At 47.3% G+C, this 22,677-nt stretch overlaps 1 protein-coding gene across 2 annotated transcripts; it reads right to left on the bottom strand.

The window, feature by feature from the left end:
* Positions 1-472: 472 nt before the first annotated feature.
* CIZ1 (CDKN1A interacting zinc finger protein 1) lies at positions 473-21,280 on the bottom strand. Of its 2 annotated transcripts, XM_073640198.1 has the most exons (16): positions 21,129-21,280; positions 18,640-18,797; positions 18,441-18,568; positions 17,795-17,961; positions 15,700-15,844; positions 10,331-10,397; positions 9,370-9,410; positions 9,196-9,257; positions 8,952-9,122; positions 8,735-8,868; positions 7,643-7,730; positions 6,933-7,046; positions 6,696-6,848; positions 5,307-5,370; positions 4,852-4,973; positions 473-3,515 (listed from the first exon to the last, which is right to left on the bottom strand). In XM_073640198.1, the coding sequence occupies exons 2-16, from the start codon at positions 18,777-18,779 to the stop codon at positions 3,138-3,140; spliced, it is 1,974 nt and encodes a 657-aa protein (XP_073496299.1). In that variant the 5' UTR covers positions 18,780-18,797; positions 21,129-21,280; the 3' UTR covers positions 473-3,137. The 2 variants fall into 2 exon arrangements, with proteins under 2 accessions (XP_073496299.1, XP_073496300.1); XM_073640199.1 differs by lacking the exon at positions 4,852-4,973 and having other exon boundaries at positions 3,311-3,515.
* Positions 21,281-22,677: the final 1,397 nt, after the last annotated feature.

Below are 22,677 nucleotides of genomic sequence, written 5' to 3'. Positions count from 1 at the left end.
GTACAGACAAGAAATGCATCTCATATAGCATGAAAGTGTTGACTCAACCCAACAATGCAGCAATTAGGCCAAGGGTTGGGCTTCGCTATCAGGTCATCACTGGGAAAAGCTGAAAGTAGCCCAACCATGTGTGGCTGAATTGTCCAGCACAATTCACATTAGGAGACACTCTAATGGCACATACAGCTGTTTTCTTGATGGGATGGTCTCTTTGTTAAAGGGTCCTGTGATTATAGCGACTGTCACTGGGACCCTAACCCTATAAGACAGCTGATACAAGATCAGTTCCATTGCAGTATCATAACGGGAGAGGGACAGATATATATATATATTATATATATATATCTGCCCTCCTTGATGGATAATGGATGGTGGTTGTGATATGTAGTTATTCTTGTAGGTCCCAAACAAGTTTAAAAAAAAATAGCAGTAAGAAATATTAGGAAGAGAATTAACCACATAAGACAGGGGGTAGAAGTTAACATCACACTTTTAATTGAAATCTAAGTCATAATCGTAACAAATGAGATCATGGTGGAAGTGGAATTGTCCAACTCGGGCTTCCAGCTATGGCCTTTATATTCCTGACCCTACTCTAGTATACAATGACAGTCAGGACCATGTGAACAGATGCAGCAGTGACGGCCTCTGCAGAGTCTATTGTGCCAGATCAGGAGCACTCGGATTTGTTTTAGTGCCTTAAAGGCCGCCTGTATGTCAGGGAATTGCCTAACTAGCTATTACATAATCTGTAGACTGATAATACACAGCTTTTACAGCCGCTTGTCCCCACTACTCTATAAAGTACAGGGTGCTCTAAACAGCAAGCAATATTCCTCAGGATTCACAGCGGATTATTATGCACTGTGCATTTCTGAAGCCAATCTTATACCGCACCAAAGAATCAGAAATAAAAAAAAAAAATAAAATACAATTATTCAAAGCCCATCGGCATCTCTGCAAAAATCCCAGATTTAAAAATAAATAAAAAATCCAACCATTTTGAGCGTAGTGCACCTGTGCAGACCGACTTGTTTGTCTGTGTGGTAAGACGACAAAGCAACCTTGTGTAGTCCGGTCAGTCAGTCGTGTGTTTCTTCACTCCCTGCCTCCCAATTTTGACCATACATCAACTCTTGTCACCATGGAGACACATCAGTCTGCACCAGAGCTGAGTGCACAAAATAGCAGGACTTTATGGTTCTTTTTTAATTACTCCCACTTGTAAAATAAGCTGTATCAATCAGATTCTGCCTGTAAGGGGTGAATATAGTTTTGACATTTTGAACCGTAGAAACTTTCCCTTTCAGATAACCAAGGCCACTCATTTGCGCTCTCTGACGCAATCCTTCCTCAAACTACCTAGATGCTCTGGTCACGGCATCGTATGGGGTTAGACAGTTGGGATCAGAGTCACTTCTGATCTCAGCCGCTTCAGTGAGATGTCATCTATACATCACAACAACAGATGAGCTAATCGCTTCCTGCAGCCCCAGGCCTTGATCCAGGTCAGGATCTGCGCTATATGCATTACCTTTCGGGTTCCCCGGGGCTGTGTTTAAATTTAATGGCCTGGCGTGATATCTGTGAGGTGCACAGGTAACGACGTGCCAGCCTGGCGAATCATAAGCCAATCTGCAAGAACCTTCACACAGCTCCTGGCCAGGGGCAGAGAGCACGGACCTGGACCTGGGGTTGAGCCAAGCGATCTGCTCATCTCTAATCACAGCTGAAACCCGCCAGCCACTGCGCGTCCATTTTCAGCAATGCCCTGCCACAATGGACACAGTTACATCCTGTTGCAGGAAGGGGGTTAAGTAATTGCTGTTTATGCGTATCCCTAATAGTCAAACATGAATCTATAGGTTTTAAAGGAGTCATTGACTGCTTGCCAGATGCAGATGCTGCCGCTTACATAGTAAAAGAACCAGGATGACTACATGACTATATGGTGTACTATACTTCTGTGATCCTAGCTACTCAGGCTCGATATAGGAGTGACGTTCTTCCTGTAGAGAACACGTACACCCGGTCATTACTATGGAGCACAATCACTAGACGGCTGATAGATGGGAGCTCTGTCCTATCCTGGCTGCACGCAGCAGCGCCTAGCCTCAGCCTAGGGCAGCGCAGCAGCGCCTAGCCTCAGCCTAGGGCAGCGCAGCAGCGCCTAGCCTCAGCCTAGGGCAGCGCAGCAGCGCCTAGCCTCAGCCTAGGGCAGCGCAGCAGCGCCTAGCCTCAGCCTAGGGCAGCGCAGCAGCGCCTAGCCTCAGCCTAGGGCAGCGCAGCAGCGCCTAGCCTCAGCCTAGGGCAGCGCAGCAGCGCCTAGCCTCAGCCTAGGGCAGCGCAGCAGCGCCTAGCCTCAGCCTAGGGCAGCGCAGCAGCGCCTAGCCTCAGCCTAGGGCAGCGCAGCAGCGCCTAGCCTCAGCCTAGGGCAGCGCAGCAGCGCCTAGCCTCAGCCTAGGGCAGCGCAGCAGCGCCTAGCCTCAGCCTAGGGCAGCGCAGCAGCGCCTAGCCTCAGCCTAGGGCAGCGCAGCAGCGCCTAGCCTCAGCCTAGGGCAGCGCAGCAGCGCCTAGCCTCAGCCTAGGGCAGCGCAGCAGCGCCTAGCCTCAGCCTAGGGCAGCGCAGCAGCGCCTAGCCTCAGCCTAGGGCAGCGCAGCAGCGCCTAGCCTCAGCCTAGGGCAGCGCAGAAGCGCCTAGCCTCAGCCTAGGGCAGCGCAGAAGCGCCTAGCCTCAGCCTAGGGCAGCGCAGAAGCGCCTAGCCTCAGCCTAGGGCAGCGCAGAAGCGCCTAGCCTCAGCCTAGGGCAGCGCAGAAGCCTAAGGTTCTCAAGCGCTTGCAATATCCTACGTTGTGCTGTGTATCCTCCGTTGTGGACTCACAGGAGCAGAAACCAGAGAGACATTAGTTGACATGCAATCAATACTTTTGACCTATGGCCACACCAGTCTGGACTTAGAGAAATGGGATGTGCTGCTGGAGAAAAAAAAATGCTATCAAATTTGACTTTTTACCAAAGCTGTAGTGGGAAAAAAAACAATACAGTGCATCCTATCATCATATATAAAAATGTAAGGTTTGGGGTTAAGCTGTCCTTTAACTAAAGTGTTGCATCGCACAGGAACTTCAGCAGTTGATTATCTGACTCTGCGGAGCGAGGTCGGTCTGCAGGTCGATGACGTTTCATCGCTATAGAGAGTTTCCTCATCTTCAGCTTCGTCTTCCTTCTGGTCTAGAAACATTTCTTGATCCAGCAAAAAGCTGGAATCTTCCTCGCTCGTACCGATGACCGCATCAAAGGCGGATTCCGAGTCGCCACACTTGCTATTTACGGAGGTCCCTCCTCTGGCGTCAGGCGCACTTGCTGCTTTGATGCCACCACCTTGCAGTAGAGGGTCTGAGCCTTCATCTGTCTGATCAGCAATGGTTGCCTCACCCAGATTTCCACTTTCATCCTCCTGGACAGATAGTGTGTCTTGTAATGCCATGCAGCTCTTTTTCTCCGCTTTGGATCTCTAGAAACAAAGTGGTGCATGAATTAGTAAGGTATTAACATGGGGAGAGTCCAAACTAGACTTGTGGGAAAGACCCAGAAAAATATCCACACAAAGTGGATTAATTTAGATTCCCCAATGTACAATTCTCTATTTGCTTGGCCGAGCCAAAGCAAGTCCTTAAAAGGCCGGTTGGCAATGCCAAAAGTACCCAATTATGGCGTGTCTGGCATGGTCACCCAAAGAAACTGCAGGTGGTTTGTATGACTAGACCACCAGCACTTAATCTAAAAGAAGGATCCTCTTTTTGGCACTTTTTAAGTCCATGTGTCATCCTCCACCCCCTTAGTCTTGCATTGGTGAAAATGGACACTGTATAATGCCCAAAGTGTTCCCTGAAAGGGACGGTTGTATCTTGTGTAGGAGCAGACTGCTCCCGGTTTCCTGTTTGACAGTTCGGTCCAGCGGCCCAAACAGCACTGTACTATGCTACAAGCAGAGGCTTCAGAGCAGCGCTCACAAGCCCTTTATAAAAATGCTTCTCCTATGCCTTCATGGTTTACCATTCTTTCAGCAGAATTGCTTACATTTATGCCAATTTTCAGGTCAGGATTCCCCATCTCAGCAGATAACTCTGTGTAGGTACGTTCTCTGGCAGGATTCATGGAAAAGTAAAATGAGGCTGTTCATCAAATCTGATGAAATAGTTATATTTTCTCTCCATCAAAGCAATACAGAGCTTGGCAGAATCCAATGGATCCCATTACAAATCATCAGGGCCCATCCGGCTCCACTTGTCAATCATGTGACAGAACCGGCACATTGCTGTAGATTTATTTATATACAGAAGCAACAGTGCCGAGTCGAATGCTGCGTTCACACATCCTTGTGTCACAGTCCTGGAGTAACAAACCGGCCATGAGTCTCCCAATCCAAACAGCCTCATAAGCATATATGAGACGGTCAAGGTCAGGAGACCGCGGTCGGTCCATGCATCACGACACATGGATGTGTGAATCCTTCCTAAACTGGAAATAGAAGACTAAAAAGACTAATAATCTGTAGTTAGGATTATCAAGTGCTATGTGCAATGGAGGAAGTATTCTGCGTTACCAGTACGCTCTAACGACTGCGCAAAAGCTATTAATTCAGGAAGCAGATGTAGAGCGCCGTACGGTGGGAGGGACGTAAGCAAGAGGAAAGATGATCCGAAAAGCCATGTGATGACATACGACACACAGTGATCTAGAACAACAGCTAAGGACACTCAATAGGGTGTTCATGTGACAGCAGAGACAAGAGAGCGGGTGGAACAAAACAACAGAAGCCAGGCCATGCAACAGGAGAAGGGTCTAACCTGGACGTTCTGAAAATGCACCAGGGACTTGCAGTGTGTGAGCCGAGCAGCAGAGTCACTAGGATAGAATTTGTGACACAGCCTGCAGAGATGACCCGCGACGGGGACCATATAATCCAGGCCTGCGAAACGGGAGGGCAAATCACAGAATGGATATCAAAAGGGGGAAACACAAAATAGAGAACAGAGCAGAGAGCATGATGGAGGGAACCGGAGCAGGGGTATGACAGGATGGATGGAGGCGTCACAGACAACAAATGCACAGAATTAAGAGCTGGTGGTAGAGAACAGTGGTAGAGGATAGTTCCAGCGGGAAACGAGCAGACGATAGGAGGACGTTGTCTGGAAGCGTAGGGAAGGAAGCCATGTGGATAATGGAACGCTTCCCTGGATAAAGCTCGCTCTGAACCTCCAATCCCGGGATGCTTACACCCAGGAATAGGTCTGCGACTCACCATAGGCCGTATCTGCCTTGTATTCTTCTTCTTCGTGATCGGAAATATTGTCCTCTACCTTTTCCTGTAAGAAAACAGCTTGCTCAGCTATGCGCTTATTCAAATTGGTTAATAGCAATACAATATGGATGTGACTAAAACAAAAATGTTTTAAACGACCCTTTAGTATTTAGCCAAACCCCATTAGGTCACAGGGACATCAGATGGGATTCATGCCACCGTGGATAACATGATCCTCTTCGGTCTTTACTCCTCTTTGGTCAGACCTCATCTGGAATACTGTGTACAGTTTTGGGCACCACATTTTAAAAAAGACATCGACAAACTGGAACAAGTTCAGAGAAGAGCGACCAGAATGGTGACTGGTCTGCAAACCATGTCCTATGAGGAACGGTTGCAGGATTTGGGAATGTTTAGCTTGCAAAAAAGAAGACTGAGAGGAGACTTAATAACTGTCTACAAATATGTCAAGGGCTGTCACATTGTAGAAGGATCATCTTTATTCTCATTTGCACAAGGAAAGACTAGAAGCAACGGGATGAAACTAAATGGGAGGAGACACAGATTAGATATTAGAAAAAACTTTTTGACAGTTAGGGTGATTAATGAGTGGAACAGGCTGCCACGAGAGGTGGTGAGTTCCCCTTCAATGGACGTCTTCAAACAGAGGCTGGACAGACATCTGTCTGAGATGATTTAGTGAATCCTGCTTTGAGCAGGGGGTTGGACCAGATGACCCAGGAGGTCCCTTCCAACTCTACCATTCTATGATTCTATGATCAGAGACTCATTTGATGTAATAGTGGAGGGTTTGCCCAGGAAATTATTAAGTGACATAACCTCAGAGAGAAATATTCCAGAATTCTTTTTGTCATCCATTGTCAGTATACTGAATGCTAGTAAAAAGGACGGACACTGTTGTACCTGCATCACCGACTCTGGTTCGGCCGACAACTAATCTTCCCAACCCCTCAGCTTAACAAGCTGCTGCCAGACACCCCTGCCACTGGCTGACCACCCTCAATAACAACAACAACAAAAAAAATCGGCACGTTCAGATTTGACAAGTCGGGTCCTTCTTTGACCCTGATGTCTGCAGGGAGAGTTGGGATCCCCTTTCATAAAATGGTCATTCATCCAGTTCATCTATTGTGTATAGGCTTCTTAAGTGATGCTAAATCCACAGCAGTGGTTTACAATCTATGGCTCACTTTCTTGTCTAGATACTACAACTCCCATCATGCCAAAACAGGTGCAAGCTGAGAGTTTAATAGGTGGGAAACTAGACAAACCAGAGATCGACAGTAAGGAATATAACCTTAAGGTTGTGCTGGCGAGTCCCACACAAGGACACATGTCTGTTAAAGAGGAGATTTCTATTCTTTTTACCAGGAGACATTCTGTGTCCTCAGAAATGTCATCAGCGCTGATGCCCTCTTCATCATCATCGCCATCATCCTCATCCTCCTCAAAACAACCTACGGCGTCCACTGTGATCAGCTCCTCCGACTCCTCTGGACTCCATGTTTCTTTTTCACGAAGCTTCACATGTAAAAGATCGCAAGTAAGAAATTAGTAAACAATATAATGTAGGGAGAAAAAAATGCTGCACACGTGGCATTTTACCTCTTGAGACTTCTGCTTGTGCTCGGGAGACTTCATGTGCTCCACAAACTTGCGAGGAGTCTTGAAGTGGCGACTGCAGACGCTGCAGAATGGCCTCAAGGACCGTTTAGCCATCTAAAAGAAGAGAAATCCTGTTCAATATGGATTCGTGTACCAACACACAGTATGACTGATAGCAGCATTCAGAGGACACCGCCTTTCCCAGGTCCCATTAGAGGAGCTGCAGAAGGGTTACGCTCTCTTCAGTCTTGGCCAACCACGACCACGTGGCTGCATAGTTTTCATGGCTGTCCGAACAGCCTCTGCACCACTTCTTTCTATAGGCCCTAGTAGGTCAGATAAACGTCTTATAGACCCTATTCTATGAGCCAGAATGAAGAACAGCTACACATCAGTAGCTTCCACTATGGGGGTCCGAACCCACCCACGTATTTCATAATACAGTCCCCCTGTGTTTGCCCCTGCAGATGAAACATGGCCAGAGGCTACTTTCCCCAGTGATCAGCGAATCTTTGGGTCGTCTTCATGAAGGGGACCCCTTTACGTCATTACATTCAGCAATACTCTGAGATATCTGTACTGTAACCCATCAGTCCTCCATGTTGTAAATGGACCATTTAGGAGCACTCAGACCCCTTTGGGGGCCTTCGTTCTAGTGACTGGTGATCGATGTTCACTGTAGGATGAACCCCACAGACCTAAATGAATACCTTGTGTTCCTGCGTCCGGCGATGTTTGATGAGGTCACAGCTGAAGTGAACCTGGCAGACGTTGCACCACCTCATCTGCTTCTTCTTACTGGAAGAGAAAGTCAATGATTATTTTTAATGGAATCAGACCCTTGCATCACTCCGCACTCATTGTGTCTTCGATGTTGGCACAGTCGTCTCTACAATCATTACGTTTAAGCCATGAAAGATGGATGTTGGGATTAATAGGGCCGATTTTCCCACGCACACAACACCTTCCCTAATCGGTGTTAGGTCACTATAAAGCGGATTAAATCCGTACCTCTATTTTTTCAATAGTTAATTCCATTCCCGAGTAATCACTTTTCTCATTCTTATTATGTAGAATGAGCCACACGTGCAGGGGGCTGGCCCCGCACCTACAGCTCTCTGGGCTCTCCCCCACTTTCTCCACTCTTTTCTTTGAGATCTACCTCCCTCACTTCATTCCCCAGGGCGGCCATGCGCAGATCGGTAGTTCGACTCCAAGCCTCATCAGGACTTGACCGGAGAGCTGCAAGTGCAAGGCCAAGCCCACTTCACTTGCAACTCATTACACCCACTTGAGAGATTAGATCACTTGGGAAGTACTAAAACCTGCTGACAGGTTCCCCTTAACAGGCTTTCTAATGATTAGGGTAGGGCCAGAAGGTGCCACGGTTTTGGCGAATTGCTGGATGATTACACAGCCGTGCGACCATTGGCCAGCTGTGGGTAGACAGAGAATCGGACGCCACACAGTCTGGCCCTACAGCTAGGTGATGGCCAAAGTAGGTCCAGCTGAAATCCTCAGTAATCAGAAGCCATCACTGTGGAAATCTGCAGGGGAAACATGTCATTACCTGTTGTCCAATGGCTCTCCGAACTAAAACTTGATCCGGCAATCACCCGAGGACCACACTGCGGTGCCCACCATTTTGCAACCATGGGTCCCCCACCAGTGACTAAGGTCTGGGCCGTGTGCGGCAGCCAGACTGTGAGGGTCTTATCCCAAAAGACAGGGTGCACCCCACCACACACTTGACAGATATGATAGGCCATGTAAGACTGGCAGAATAACCCGGCACCACTCACACATCTCTGCTGCCCACATCGCCCTGACCATCCTTTGCAGTGGGGAGTAGTGTGACCAGGCAGGCATTGCTGACATGCTGGATATCCTGGATCTTTTTGTGATGTTGTGCGGTCACCAGATGAGACTGGAAATTCTGAAATGGATATAAAGTTTACCAGTGAAGATTAGTGACCATGACATAACCTGCAGTGTCACATCACCAGGATGGGCTCCTACCTGCAGGCTGTGGTAGCTTGTTTTGCAAATATAGCAGCAGAACCTCGGTCCGCTGGGCATCGAGCTGCCAGATGTACGGCCCTTTTCGCCACATGCCGGCTGCAGAGCTGTGGTACGACTCTCACTGCGAACCTGGATGGTGACTTTCAAAGCACGGCCACCGCTTATACCCTGGTCAGGAGGAAATTGCGCATAAGACATGAAAGACGCACATGTGACACCTTTAATTGTCCGCTGCACCGACCTCTGCAGACTGTGACTGCACACTGCGCTCTTCAGCAACATCATCTGCATCTGCTGTCGTCCCTGTAACAAGACAACCCCAATGTGAATCTGTCAGAGACTAATCAAACATGGGAACCAGTAACCCAGTAGAAATCCCCCCCCCCCCTATGATGTGCAGATCGTGTCACGTTACCTTCTGCAGCGAAGCCCGCCTCATCTGTACCAGTCTCGGAGCTGTCAGAACAGACACAGTGATCAGAAATCATACTATAGAAGGACACCACTGTACATTGAATAAATACAGAATCACACATTTTATGAAAGATGGGCATTGTTCTGTAGGATCTGTCTATTCCACCTTATATACGCAATCAGAATTGGTCTCCATCTCTGGATGACTTACTGAACGGTTAGGTCTCATGTACTCTACCGTAATATGGCTCTATTTGTTAAGCCTCAATAGGCTTTCAATTCTGCAACATCCTGCCATACAGAAACCCCATAGGACAGCACACAATATGGCTATGGCCCCGCAGGGCTCTTTATGCTGCAGTACATGCGGCTCATGTCAAGTGCACAAGAGCGGACCTTCCCTTTTAAACGACTGCCATCTGTGATTTCCCCAAGTTTCCCATTTCAACACTTTCACAACCCTGCTCTGGATTGCAGCACATATCTGCACCTAGAATTACTTTATTCATACAGGACGTTAAAGAGTTGTCCACCTCTGGAGATAAAAGTATGTATTTTGAGCTAAAAACAATTTTTTTGCAATTCGGTTTCATTAGTACTTTTGCACAGTTTGTCTTTTACAGTCATTATTTCCTGGCACATTCAGCTGTAAAACTGTAGGGGACGCGGCACACAAACAAGGCTACACCGCCCTCATTCTCAGGATCGGGGATGCATCCGAGAAACACGGCATCACTTACAGAGATAGAAATATGCCTTAAACATGTCCCACCGATAAGAGGCACCAGGGTAATCTTTAGAGGGTGGGAGAGCCAAAAGCTTTGTGATCTAATATGATATGCATGAGCAGCTGTTAAGACCAGGGCACAGAATATATATGGACACATATACCGGAACCCCAGAGGAGATGGGACAATGAGGAGGAGGGTGTTACAGCAGGTTGTCAGCTCCTTTGGCATTACCTCCTTGCTCTCTTGGCTGAAGGTTCAAGTGGGTCGGTATTGCTGCATTCTGTTAGATTTTCGTTGTCTGCAATGACAAGCCAAAAGAAGAATGTTAGCCCCCTAAAGAGACCGTGGGAAAAGAAATAGTGTACAGTCACTGTTTTTCAGCCTAAAGGACCAGTAACGCCACGTACCTATACAATAATTGGGGTCTAAGGATTTGTCTAAAGGTTTAGTATGATGAGCACAAACTTTATAAGGTCCCGCACCAACGATACCTGCAAGGGAGTACTATGTGTGCATAACCCCTGGACCCCCAACACGCAGGACCAAGTATGAGCACTATCTTGTCTCAATTAACTTTTGTAAAAGTAACCTGTTAAATACCTTTAAAGCAGGAGCAGGACTGTGGACACGAATGTTAGATGAGTGATAGGACCCAAACTAGGTCAGGCCTAATGTTTGGCATATGCAATGGGAAAGCTCCAGATACCTTGTATATACTGAACATATTTATAGCCCCCATTCAGGCAAGGTATGCCAAGCTGGTACGCATCCTCTTTGTATGATAAAGAGCATAAACTATTACATATTAAGGTTATACAGTAACATAATAACATAGTTTTTAAGGTTGAAGGAAGACTAAGTCCACCTAGTTCACCCCATAGCCTAACATGTTGATCCAGAGGAAGGCAAAAAAAAAACTGTGGCAAACACTAAGCTCCACATTCCCTACTCCATACGACAATCAGACTAGTTCCCTGGATCAACGCCCTATCAAGGAATCTAGTATATATAACCTGTAATATTATACTTTTCAAGAAAGGCATCCATGCCCTTCTTAAATTTTAGTAGTGAATCAGTCATTACAACATCATGCGGCAGAGAGCTCCATAGTCTCACTGCTCTTACAGTAAAGAATCCCCGTCTGTGATTATGATTAAACCTTCTTTCCTCCAGACGTAGAAGATGCCCCCTTGTCCCTGTCTCTGGCCTCAGTAGAAAGGTCTTTGTACTGTCCCACCATATACTTGTACATAGTAATAAGATCACCCCTAAGCCTTCGTTTTTCCACAGTAAATAACCCCAAGTGTAATAACCTGTCTTGGTATTGCAGACCCCCCAGTCCTCTAATAACCTTGGTCGCTCTTCTCTGCACCCGCCCTAGTTCAGCTATGTCTTTCTTATACACCGGAGACCAGAACTGTACACAGTATTCTAAGTGTGGTCACACTAGTGACTTGTATAGAGGTAAAATGATGTTCTCCTCATGAGCATCTATGCCTCTTTTAATGCATCCCATTATTTTATCTGCCTTTGCAGGAGCAGCCTGACACTGGCCACCAGACGTGAGCTTGTCGTCCACCAATACACCCAGGTCTTTTTCAGTTACAGTTTTGCCCAGTGTTTTATAATTAAGCATATAATTATACATTTATTTCCTCTGCCCAAGTGCATTACCTTACATTTATCCCCATTAAAGCTCATTTGCCATTTATCAGCCCAAGCTTCTAGTTTACATAGATCCTCCTGTAATATAAAATTGTCCTCCTCTGTATTGATTACACTGCAGAGTTTAGTGTCATCTGCAAATATTGAAATATTACTCTGTATGCCCCCTACAAGGTCATTAATAAATATGTTAAAAAGAAGGGGGCCCAATACTGACCCCTGTGGTACCCCACTGTTAACGGAGACCCAGTCTGAGTGTTTTCCATTAATAACCACCCTTTGTTTCCTATCACTCAGCCAATTCTTAACCCACATACATATATCCCCATTGTTCTCATTTTATGTATCAACCTTTTGTGTGGAACCGTATCAAAAGCTTTTGAAAAGTCCATATACACAACATCCACTGCATTTCCTTGGTCCAGTCCGGAACTTGCCTCCTCATAAAAGCTGATCAGATTAGTTTGACAGGAACGGTCCCTCGTAAACCCATGTTGATATTGGGTCATGAGGCTATTCTTCTTCAGATACTCTAGTATAGCATCTCTTAGGAAACCCTCCAGGATTTTACCCACACTAGAGGTTAAGCTTACCGGCCTATAATTTCCAAGTTCGGTTTTTGTCCCCTTTTTGAATATTGGCACCACATTTGCTATACGCCAGTCCTGTGGTACAGACCCTGTTATTATGGAATCTTTAAAGATTAAAAATAATGGTCTATCTATGGCGTTCCTTAATTCCTGCAGTACTCGCGGGTGTATCCCATCCGGGCCCAGGGATTTGTCAACTTTAGTGATTTTTAGACGCCGCCGTACTTCCTGCTGGGTTAAGCAAGTGACATTTAATGGAGAATTTTAGTTATCACTAATCATGTCTTCTGTCATGCAATTTTCTTGTGTAAATACGGTTGAAAAAAAATCATTTAGCATATTGGCTTTTTCCTCATCCTCATCCACCATTTCACCCCGACTATTTATAAGGGGGCCAACACTATCATTTTTTAGTATATTACTATTTATGTAGTTAAAGAATATTTTGGGGTTATTTTTACTTTCTCTGGCAATGATTCTCTCTGCCTCAATCTTTGCTGCCTTGATTTGTTTTTTTTCCAGAATTTATTTAATTTTCTATATTTATTTAATGTCTCATCACTACCTACTTGCTTTAGTTCTCTAAATGCTTTCTTTTTGTCACTTATTGCGCCCCTTACAGCTCTATTTAGCCATAGTGGTTTCCTTCTATTTCTAGCATGTTTATTCCCAAAGGGTATATATTGTGCACAGGTCCTATTCAGAATGTTAATAAATGTCTCCCATTTGCTTTGTGTAGCTTTATGTCTCAGGATATCGTCCCAGTTTATTGCACTAAGATCATCTCTTAACCGTTGGAAATTTGCCTTCCTGAAGTTTAGTGTCCTTGTAACTCCTCTACTACACATCTTATTAAAGGTTACATGAAAACGTATTATTTTGTGATCACTATTACCCAAGTGACCCCCAACTCGTATATTTGATATGCGGTCTGGTCTATTGGTTAATATTAGGTCTAGCAGTGCCCCCCTTCTTGTTGGGTCCTGAACCAGTTGTGAAAGGTAATTGTCTCTCATAGTTGTCAAAAACCTATTACCTTTGCTTGAACTACATGTTTCTGTCCCCCAATGTATTTCAGGGTAGTTGAAGTCCCCCATAATAATGACTTCTCCTTGAGTCGCTGCTTCATCTATTTGCTTTACGAGAATATTCTCCGCTACTTCCATTATTTTTGGAGACTTATAACAAACCCCTATCAGTAATTTATTATTTTCCCCCCTCCCCTTATCTCCACCCACAGGGACTCTACATTTTCATTAGATTCACATATATCCTCCCGCAAGACAGGTTTTAAGGATGATTTTACATATAAACACCCCCCCCCCCCCCTCGCTTGTTTGTACGGTCATTTCTGAACAGACTATAGCCCTGTAAATTAACTGCCCAGTCATGGCTCTCATCCAGCCATGTCTCAGATATCCCCACCATATCATAATTATTTTCCAACAAAATTAATTCTAATTCCTCCATTTTGTTGGTGAGACTTCTGGCATTAGTGTACATGCATTTTATGTATCTTTCTGTACCTCTATTCCGTCTTACTTTATTGACTGTTCTAACCCCACCCCCAATTTCTTTATTTGTGCCCAGGTCACTATCTGCACTATCTTCCCCACCTATAAAATGAATACCCTCCCCCCAATCCCTAGTTTAAAACATTCCTCCAACCTTCTAGCCATTTTCTCCCCCAGCACAGCTGTACCCTCCCCACTGAGGTGCAGCCGGTCCCTAGCGTAGAGTCTGTAGCCAACTGAGAAGTCGGCCCAGTTCTCCAGGAACCCAAATCCCTCCTTCCTACACCAGTTCTTGAGCCACTTATTTATCTCCCTAATCTCCCATTGCCTCTCTGGCGTGGCACGTAGTACCGGTAGTATTTCAGAGAATACCACCTTGGAGGTCCTTGCTTTCAGCTTGCAGCCTAATTCCCTGAAATCATCTTTAAAGGACCTTCCACCTACCTCTAACTTTGTCATGTGTGCCAATGTGCACCATGACCACTGGGTCCTCACCAGCCCCTCCCAGTAATCTGACAACCCGATCAGCGATGTGCCGGACTCGAGCGCCAGGTAGGCAGCACACTGTTCTACGATCACTGTCTTTGTGACAGATTGCCCTATCTGTTCCCCTAATAATTGAGTCCCCCACTACCAGCACCTGCCTGGCCTGCCCTGCTCTCCTATTTCCCTCCTTACTGGAGCTGACACTCCTCCGGCTTTCAGGGCACATGCCTTGCTGCAGCAGTGCTACCCCTGTTCCGTCACTCCCCTCATCTGCCAACTTTGCAAACTTATTGGGGTGTGCCAGATCAGGACTAGCCTCTCTGGCACTCTTCCCTCTACCATCCCTTCTAACTGTCACCCAACTAGCGACCTCACTGTCCTGCAGCTACCGACTACCACCCTCCCCCACATCTACCTCAGTGAGCAGCAGACTCCTTTCCATGTTGTCAATGGATCTCAGTGTTGCCAGCTGCTCATTTAGATCCAGTATCTGGGCTTCCAAACGCACAACGTGCACACATCTCGCGCAGCAGTAAGCAACCCCGACCGACTGTTCAAGGAATGCATACATGTGGCAAGATGTACACTGGATAGCATTGTCAATAATGGAGCTAATTTCCTAATGGGGATTGCAATAGACAGAATGCTAAGTAAAAAGAAAAGTAAAGAATTAATGAAATACAGACAGCAATTCAGTCCAAAGTCCTCCCTTCCAAACTCCCTGAATCCAAAGTCACTGAAAAACAAGTCACACACTTACTTTCGTTCGCACGTACGCTCCGGACACACTCCGCTCGTTCACACTCGCAAACTAAGAGATTTAAAGAGTTTTGTTTGTTTTTTCCCTTTTCCAGCAATGCACCCTTCACCTCAATGCACTTCCAGTAAGTCCGGGTTTAGACGGTTGTATATAGACAACAATACCAGAACCAACTGCAGGTCTCCTGACCCAATTTGCAGCCTCAAAGACATATATGAGGCTGCATATAAGGGGTTAAGAGACCCGCGGTCAGTCCGAGCATTGTGGTCCATATAGAAACCATGAAACAAGATAGTGTGAACCCATACTTAAAAAAAATGATACTTCATCACGTGAGCAGGGCACATCTGTAGTACCAGGGACGGTGTCATGGTGGGTAAATCTTAGGGACCCCGACAGACGCCCTGACCTATTGTTACTAGCCCTTTGTTTGCTATACCTTATGGAGAACATGTTGGACGGCTTGGAAAATCTCAGATCTCAGAAGTAATATCTCTCTACTACACCTGAATTAAATGACTCCCAGGATCCATGGACACACCAGTCTCTTTCTCAGAGGCGGCAGTATTGTGCCTACTCACTGACCTGAGTTCAGACTTTCATCCGCTTCTGACGCAGTTGGTGGGAGTTCCGTGCTGCCCCTCTCAGCGTTCGGATCTTTGGTGTATTTCCCTGGCGCAGACGAGCCGTGGTCACCACCCCTCTTGGCATCAGTATTCTTGTAGTGATCCTACAATAAGAACGATTTGCATCTTTTTACATGATAGAATATAAAAGGTTAAAGTTTACTAGGTGTCAAATTCATCTGTCCCGCAGAACATATGGGCAGTCATCTCAAGTCAAACTTATTTTTCTAAACAGGTCCGAAGTTCTGTGTGAAGTCATTTAGTTTTTCTGCTACGTTGTGCCAAATCCCCTGACTACACCGACTTAATTACAAAAAATTCTGGCTACTTGCAGCCACCACTAGGGGGCGCTTACTGTGTACAGTTTTATTGCAAGGCTCAAAGGGATTGTCTTGTGATACCATATTGATGACTTCTCCATAAGATGGGTAATCATTATGGGATCTGACAGCCAGCACTCCTACAGATCAGCTGAAACCAGCTCTGGCATGGGCTGGATGCAATCACATGGTACTGAGCTTTTCTGCAGCACCCAGCAGAGGCCACTACACACTGAATGCATCTACACTCTGCTCCATGTGTTTACATCTGTCCACTGCAAATAAGGACCGATCCGTGATTATGTCAGACCCCCTGGATCTCATTAACCTGATCTTATGGATGGGTCATCAAAGCATCTGCCGGCATCCAAAATCTTGTGTTTTAAGGCTATGTGCCCACGATGCAGAAATGCTGCATATTTTTTCCGCTTCTCCCTGGCAGGAAAAACACATGCGAATTTTACATCCATTTTTCCTGCCAGGTAGAAGGGTTTGCCAAGCGTTCTTCACATGCATTCCTGCATGTGGGTTATCAAGCGCTTTTCCAAGCGATTTTAGCATCACTTGGAAAAGTGCTTGACAAATTGTTCACACTATATAAATCCATGTAACCGGCATGGATTTATATAGTGTAACCAAGTAATAGTTAAAAGAAAAGAATAAGAATGGTAAAAAATAAAAGATTATTCTTACCTTCCGATGGCCCCCGGTATTTTCTCCGCTCCGTCTGGTCTGTTGTATGGGTCACGGTGGTGTGAAGGACCTGCGGTGACGTCATTGAGTCATGTGACAGGTCATTCGACCGCCGACGACAGCTGTCGCGTGACCTGTCACATGACTCAATGACGTCATGGCAGGTCCTTCACACCACCGCGACCCATACAACAGACCGGACGCATCGCTATGGAGACCGGGGGACATCAGAAGGTGAGTATAATCTTTATTTTTTATTTTAAATTCTTTTTTTTTTTAACGGTTCTATGGTACCCGGGTGTGGATGAGAGTCTCCTCTTCTCCAAACCCGGGTACCATCCGCACATAGAAACGCATATTATCCGTGTGTGTAAATGTGCTGACACGGATATTATGCGTTTCAATGCAAGTCAATGGTGGCAATTATGCTGCGTGTCCACAAAATTAATGGACATGCTGCGTATTTTTCCGCAATGATAATCCGCAGCGGAAATTTCCGCAGCATGTGCACAGCACATGCGGATTATCATTGGGGACCATGGGGCACGTATTAGCAAGCGTTTTTTAAGCGTTTTCGCTGCTGAAATTCCGCGGCAAAAACACTTGAAAAATGCATAGTGGGCACGCAGCCTAACACTACATAGAGGATTTAGCTTCAGGTCGTCTTAGAAATTATACTAATGACGGCTGAATTTGGAATGATTTGCTGACCATCTAATGTATATTGGGGTCAAAAGACGCTCTCCCAACAGATTATGTAAAAAAAAAAACAGTGGGAATGTTGCGTTTCACCACTTGTTCTTTCGGGTGCAGCAGGAGATAAGGCACCCATAGCGGTGTCCATCAGTCCCTTCTCTCTGAAACACATGCTTGATTGACTGAACGGGGTGTGCATGTGAATGGTGGGGATGGGGGGGGTCTTAGGAATAGCCATCAGATGAACATATGTACTATGCTTTGGTGTTTAGACTTTTACTGCAAATCATCATGGGCCTGACATAACACAAGTCTACTTGGCTGCAGATAGGAGGCTAGGCGTACCTTGTGATACACACGCGGCTGCTGGAAAGGCATGTGCGGGAACGTCATGCTCTGAGCTTTCACCGTTACACCCATTGGAGGAATACCCAGGATGGAGTGTCTTGCAGCTGCGGTAAAAAATGGAGGCATCGGCGGAGGGGCCACCATGCTAAGACCACGAAGGTTACCTACAAAACAATTCACAAATCTTCATATATAATAATTGCTGTATTGCAGGAATTCTCCCATTATCATCACAGGCAGGATTACAGTGATATGTGCTCTGCATGCACACCACCTCCCCACTCAAGACCGGGCTCTACAGTGCCCCAATCCTGTGGGGTCCCCACGATCAGCTAGTTACCCCCCCCATCTTACCTCTGGAATACCTTTTAATAGCAGTTCATAATCATGCAAAGAAAATTAAAACCATATGAAGAAATAAACACCATCTAGATTTAATGGGCGATTATAATCTAGGCGATGGCTTACACTCTCCTTGTGTTCTCATAGGTAGGTCACTGTCCTAATTATAGGAATGCTTAACATAGAGGGGATCAGACCATTACAAATAACCCGAAAATGATGCAATCTACATGCAGACATGGAAAGAATTGAGAAAGGGCGCATGTCGCCCCTTAGCAATGGGCATGAATAGGAAGCTTACCTTGCATCTGCTGCATCAGCAGAGCGCGCTGTATCATGGGATGAGTATTGAGAAGCCGGGCAGGATTGGCAGCCCGCAGGTTCAGCATCTGCTGCGGTTGCTGGTGCTGCACTGGGTTTGGCATTGGCCTGTTCAAAGACTGTATTAGTATGGAGAAGCATTATATGGCAGGCAGTGACTGGCAGCAGGCTATGCTTACCTGGGCGCTGCATGCTGGGCGGGCAGTGGGTGCTGTGCGCTCTGCGGATGGTGCGCTGGCTGCTGCACCGTGTGCTGCTGCTGCTGCAGGAGGTGCTGGAGCTGAATGAGCTGCTGCAACTGCTGCTGGTTGTTAAACATCTTAAACAAGCAAAGGACCTAGGACAACAGAGAAGAGCTGATCCTTCACATCAGTGGGGAGATCAAAAGTCTTGGAGGTCAGACCCCCTCTGATCCCCAGAATAAAATAGACACAGTCCTGCAGCCTCCTACTCAGATTCTCCTGCACAGCGGAAACCCGACCACCCAGCTGTAGGAGGAACAACAACCAGGATATGTTGTAATTCCCCTACATAGCATGGGGGACGCTGTACTGTAGACACACTGGTGCTGCAGCCCAAAAATTGGCTCCTTATGATCATTAAGTCTACATTATGCCATCACTTTAAGATGGAAGAACCCCTATAAGGAAATTAATTGCTACATAAGGCAGCATTGCCATTCAGGGTTCTGGAAAAGTCAGGTACCGGCCCTTATAAAGTAATGGGGTCATTTGGGGTCTTAAACTGCTCCTCAGAGACAGAAAAGTAAGAAGCTGACAGTTCGGCCCACACCTGCCGCTAAGTGGTCCCCACGGGAAGACGCTGCGGTGAATCCCTTCTATAAGGAGATTGCCTCTTCAGAGAGGAAGAGACCTAGAACTCTAGTGCCACCTACAGGAAGTAGCAATCCTAAAATCAATAGTGACCCTTTAACGAGTCTTATCACAACTTAGGATATAAGCCAGAACCAGAAACTCAATTTGCACACACTGTGTTTCGGAGTACTACCCCTCGTCAGTGCAAAGTGTGAGATCTGGTTTGAGTGGGTGAGAGGCGTCAGACCGGTATCTAAGGGGTAACATTTCTCCTTGCGGAGAGTGACATGTTAAGCATGTCAAGGAAACTGCAGGTAAATTATTCATCGGGAAGGATGAAATGTATGTTTGCCGGCAGACTATGGGGGGCATTAATACGACATAGCAAGGACCCCATAACGTGTTGGGGAAGAAAATCAGATTAATACTGTGGGGGGGGGGGGGAGATAGTGATGCACATGATGGAGCCCCCCAGTCATTCTCTGTATAAGGCTTCACATGGAGGGGGAAGAGTACCCTAATACTTACAGAAGTGCCCACTTACTCTCCAGCAACATAGATGCCGATCACTTCCATGTAAGCCACCTACCTCTAGAGCGGCAGCCTGGCATGAATTATGCACGTCCAGCTCTTATTACATGCCAGCCATCAGCTGCCGACCTCTTCCCTGTAATACATAGATTGCCGGAGACATGGCAGAGCGGTGCCACTGCTCATGGGCAGCACATGGGGTGACTAATATGACATCTTATGTATGTGCCACCCACAATGCCCTTTATCTCATATCTGTGTGCCACCCCCAATGACCATCTCATGTAACGTCACATAAGAGCTGGGTGTGGCGATATGTTACATGAGATGGGCACTGAGGGCGGCACAAAAACACTACTCACCATGAAAAAGGATAGTGCCCTTCTCATGTTACCTGCCACTTCATCCAACCCTCATTATGTGATAAGTTGTGAGAGATTGGCACCGAGGGCGGCACATACAACATTACCACATCCACCAGACATTATACATTAGATGGGCACTGAGGGCGGCACATACAATATTACCACATCCACCAGTCATTATACATTAGATGGGCACTGAGGGTCAGCACATACAATATTACCACGTCCACCAGTCATTATACATTAGATGGGCACTGAGTGCGGCACATACAATATTACCACGTCCACCAGTCATTATACATTAGATGGGCACTGAGGGTCAGCACATACAATATTACCACATCCACCAGTCATTATACATTAGATGGGCACTGAGGGTCAGCACATACAATATTACCACGTCCACCAGTCATTATACATTAGATGGGCACTGAGGGCAGCATATACAATATTACCACGTCCACCAGTCATTATACATTAGATGGGCCAGTCATTATACATTAGATGGGCACTGAGGGCGGCACATACATCCACCTTTTGCCATTCTGTGCCCATCCATTGCAGGACTTAAGCAATCTACTCTGTGTATGTAACATTACAGGTGTGGGCATTTAGGGTGGCACACACATTGTGAGAGATGGCTGTACGTGCCACCCCTAGTGTCCATCTCATGCAGCATACACCTATCATTATGTAACCACTGGCATTGTTTGCCACCCTCAGTGCCCATCTGACATCTCATGCCCCCACCCCCTCATTACGCAGTATGTCACACGAGGGGGGCACTGAGGGTGGCACATACATGTGGCATGGTGAGGGGTGGATGCATGTGCCCCCCTGAATAGCCACCTGTCCTTATGTAACAAGCATGTGCCAACCTCAGTGCCCACCACACGTAACATGCCACCAATCATATCCTGCCATTATGCCACCCTGTGTGCTGCAGCCCCATCTCACCGGCTAATGCTGAGCGTTAATCCCCGTGCAGTGCTCCGCTTCCCCCGGACAGCCGGTCCTCCCCGCAGCCCCCAGGCCTCCTCCTCTCCTGCACCACAGCGCAGACAATGGCGCGGACCATCGCGCACTGTACAGCGCGCCCTCTGCCGGCCGGAGGTCGGACGTGCGCAGCTCACACTTGTTTATTTAGGATTTTAGCACAAGGACACAAATGGGTTAAAACAAATGGCGTCGCATGAAGAGAAAGTGTTAATGATGCGGTCTAGGTGATGATGACCCCTCCTCTACTATAGTCTGTGGCTATGAGCCCCCAACGTGCCAAACACCAACTCCCAGCAAGCCCTGCCAGTGCCCAGGTCAGATAATACTGCAAAACTACAGCCCCCTGGGAACAGTGTCCTGCAACCAGATCGCCGCTCTATGGCATTGCTGCAAGGTCTAAAATGTGCAGCTCCACCCTCTATAAAGACCAGCTATTGAAGGGTTAAAAAGGGTGTCCCCAGAGGCCCTCACCCTCCGCAGAATGGGGGTCTGTGCTGTTGTCATCACTTTTGATGGGAAAACGCACGACCAGTGGCAGCCACCCTCCATGTATTCTCCCCCCAGATGTGGGGGCCAGCGGCCGCCATCCTCCGTGTATTCACCACCCAGATGTGGGGGCCAGCGGCAGCCACCCTCCATGTATTCTCCCCCCAGATGTGAAGGCCAGCGGCAGCCACCCTCCATGTATTCACCACCCAGATGTGGAGGCCAGCGGCAGCCATCCAACATGTATTCACCACCCAGATGTGGGGGCCAGCGGCAGCCACCCTCCATGTATTCACCACCCAGATGTGGGGGCCAGCGGCAGCCATCCAACATGTATTCACCACCCAGATGTGGGGGCCAGCGGCAGCCACCCTCCATGTATTCTCCCCCCAGATGTGAAGGCCAGCGGCAGTCACCCTCCATGTATTCACCACCCAGATGTGGAGGCCAGCGGCAGCCATCCAACATGTATTCACCACCCAGATGTGGGGGCCAGCGGCATCCACCCTCCATGTATTCTCCCCCCAGATGTGGGGGCCAGCGGCAGCCACCCTCCATGTATTCTCCCCCCAGATGTGAAGGCCAGCGGCAGCCACCCTCCATGTATTCACCACCCAGATGTGGGGGCCAGCGGCAGCCATCCAACATGTATTCACCACCCAGATGTGGGGGCCAGCGGCAGCCACCCTCCATGTATTCACCACCCAGATGTGGGGGCCAGCTGCATCCACCCTCCATGTATTCTCCCCCCAGATGTGGGGGCCAGCGGCAGCCACCCTCCATGTATTCTCCCCCCAGATGTGAAGGCCAGCGGCAGCCACCCTCCATGTATTCACCACCCAGATGTGGGGGCCAGCGGCAGCCATCCAACATGTATTCACCACCCAGATGTGGGGGCCAGCGGCAGCCACCCTCCATGTATTCACCACCCAGATGTGGGGGCCAGCGGCTGCCATCCAACATGTATTCACCACCCAGATGTGGGGGCCAGCGGCATCCACCCTCCATGTATTCTCCCCCC

The sequence above is a fragment of the Phyllobates terribilis genome, unplaced genomic scaffold (assembly GCF_046119375.1).
Source record: "Phyllobates terribilis strain yellow unplaced genomic scaffold, ASM4611937v1 Scaffold_7__3_contigs__length_470593459, whole genome shotgun sequence".
NCBI lineage: Eukaryota > Metazoa > Chordata > Amphibia > Anura > Dendrobatidae > Phyllobates > Phyllobates terribilis.
The sequence above is the reverse complement of the archived record's forward strand: the minus strand, read 5'-3'. Positions and strand labels throughout refer to the sequence as shown.

What these genes read in the sequence shown, in the direction of transcription:
- CIZ1 (XM_073640198.1), bottom strand. Translation starts at nt 18,779, where the DNA reads ATGTTTAACAACCAGCAGCAGTTGCAGCAGCTCATTCAGCTCCAGCAC. An exon ending in CAAGCTACCACAGCCTGCAG is followed by an intron (nt 8,869 to 8,951) that starts GTAGGAGCCCAT and finishes TATCCATTTCAG; the next exon opens with AATTTCCAGTCTCATCTGGT. An exon ending in CAAGGCAGATACGGCCTATG is followed by an intron (nt 4,974 to 5,306) that starts GTGAGTCGCAGA and finishes CCCGTTTCGCAG; the next exon opens with GCCTGGATTATATGGTCCCC.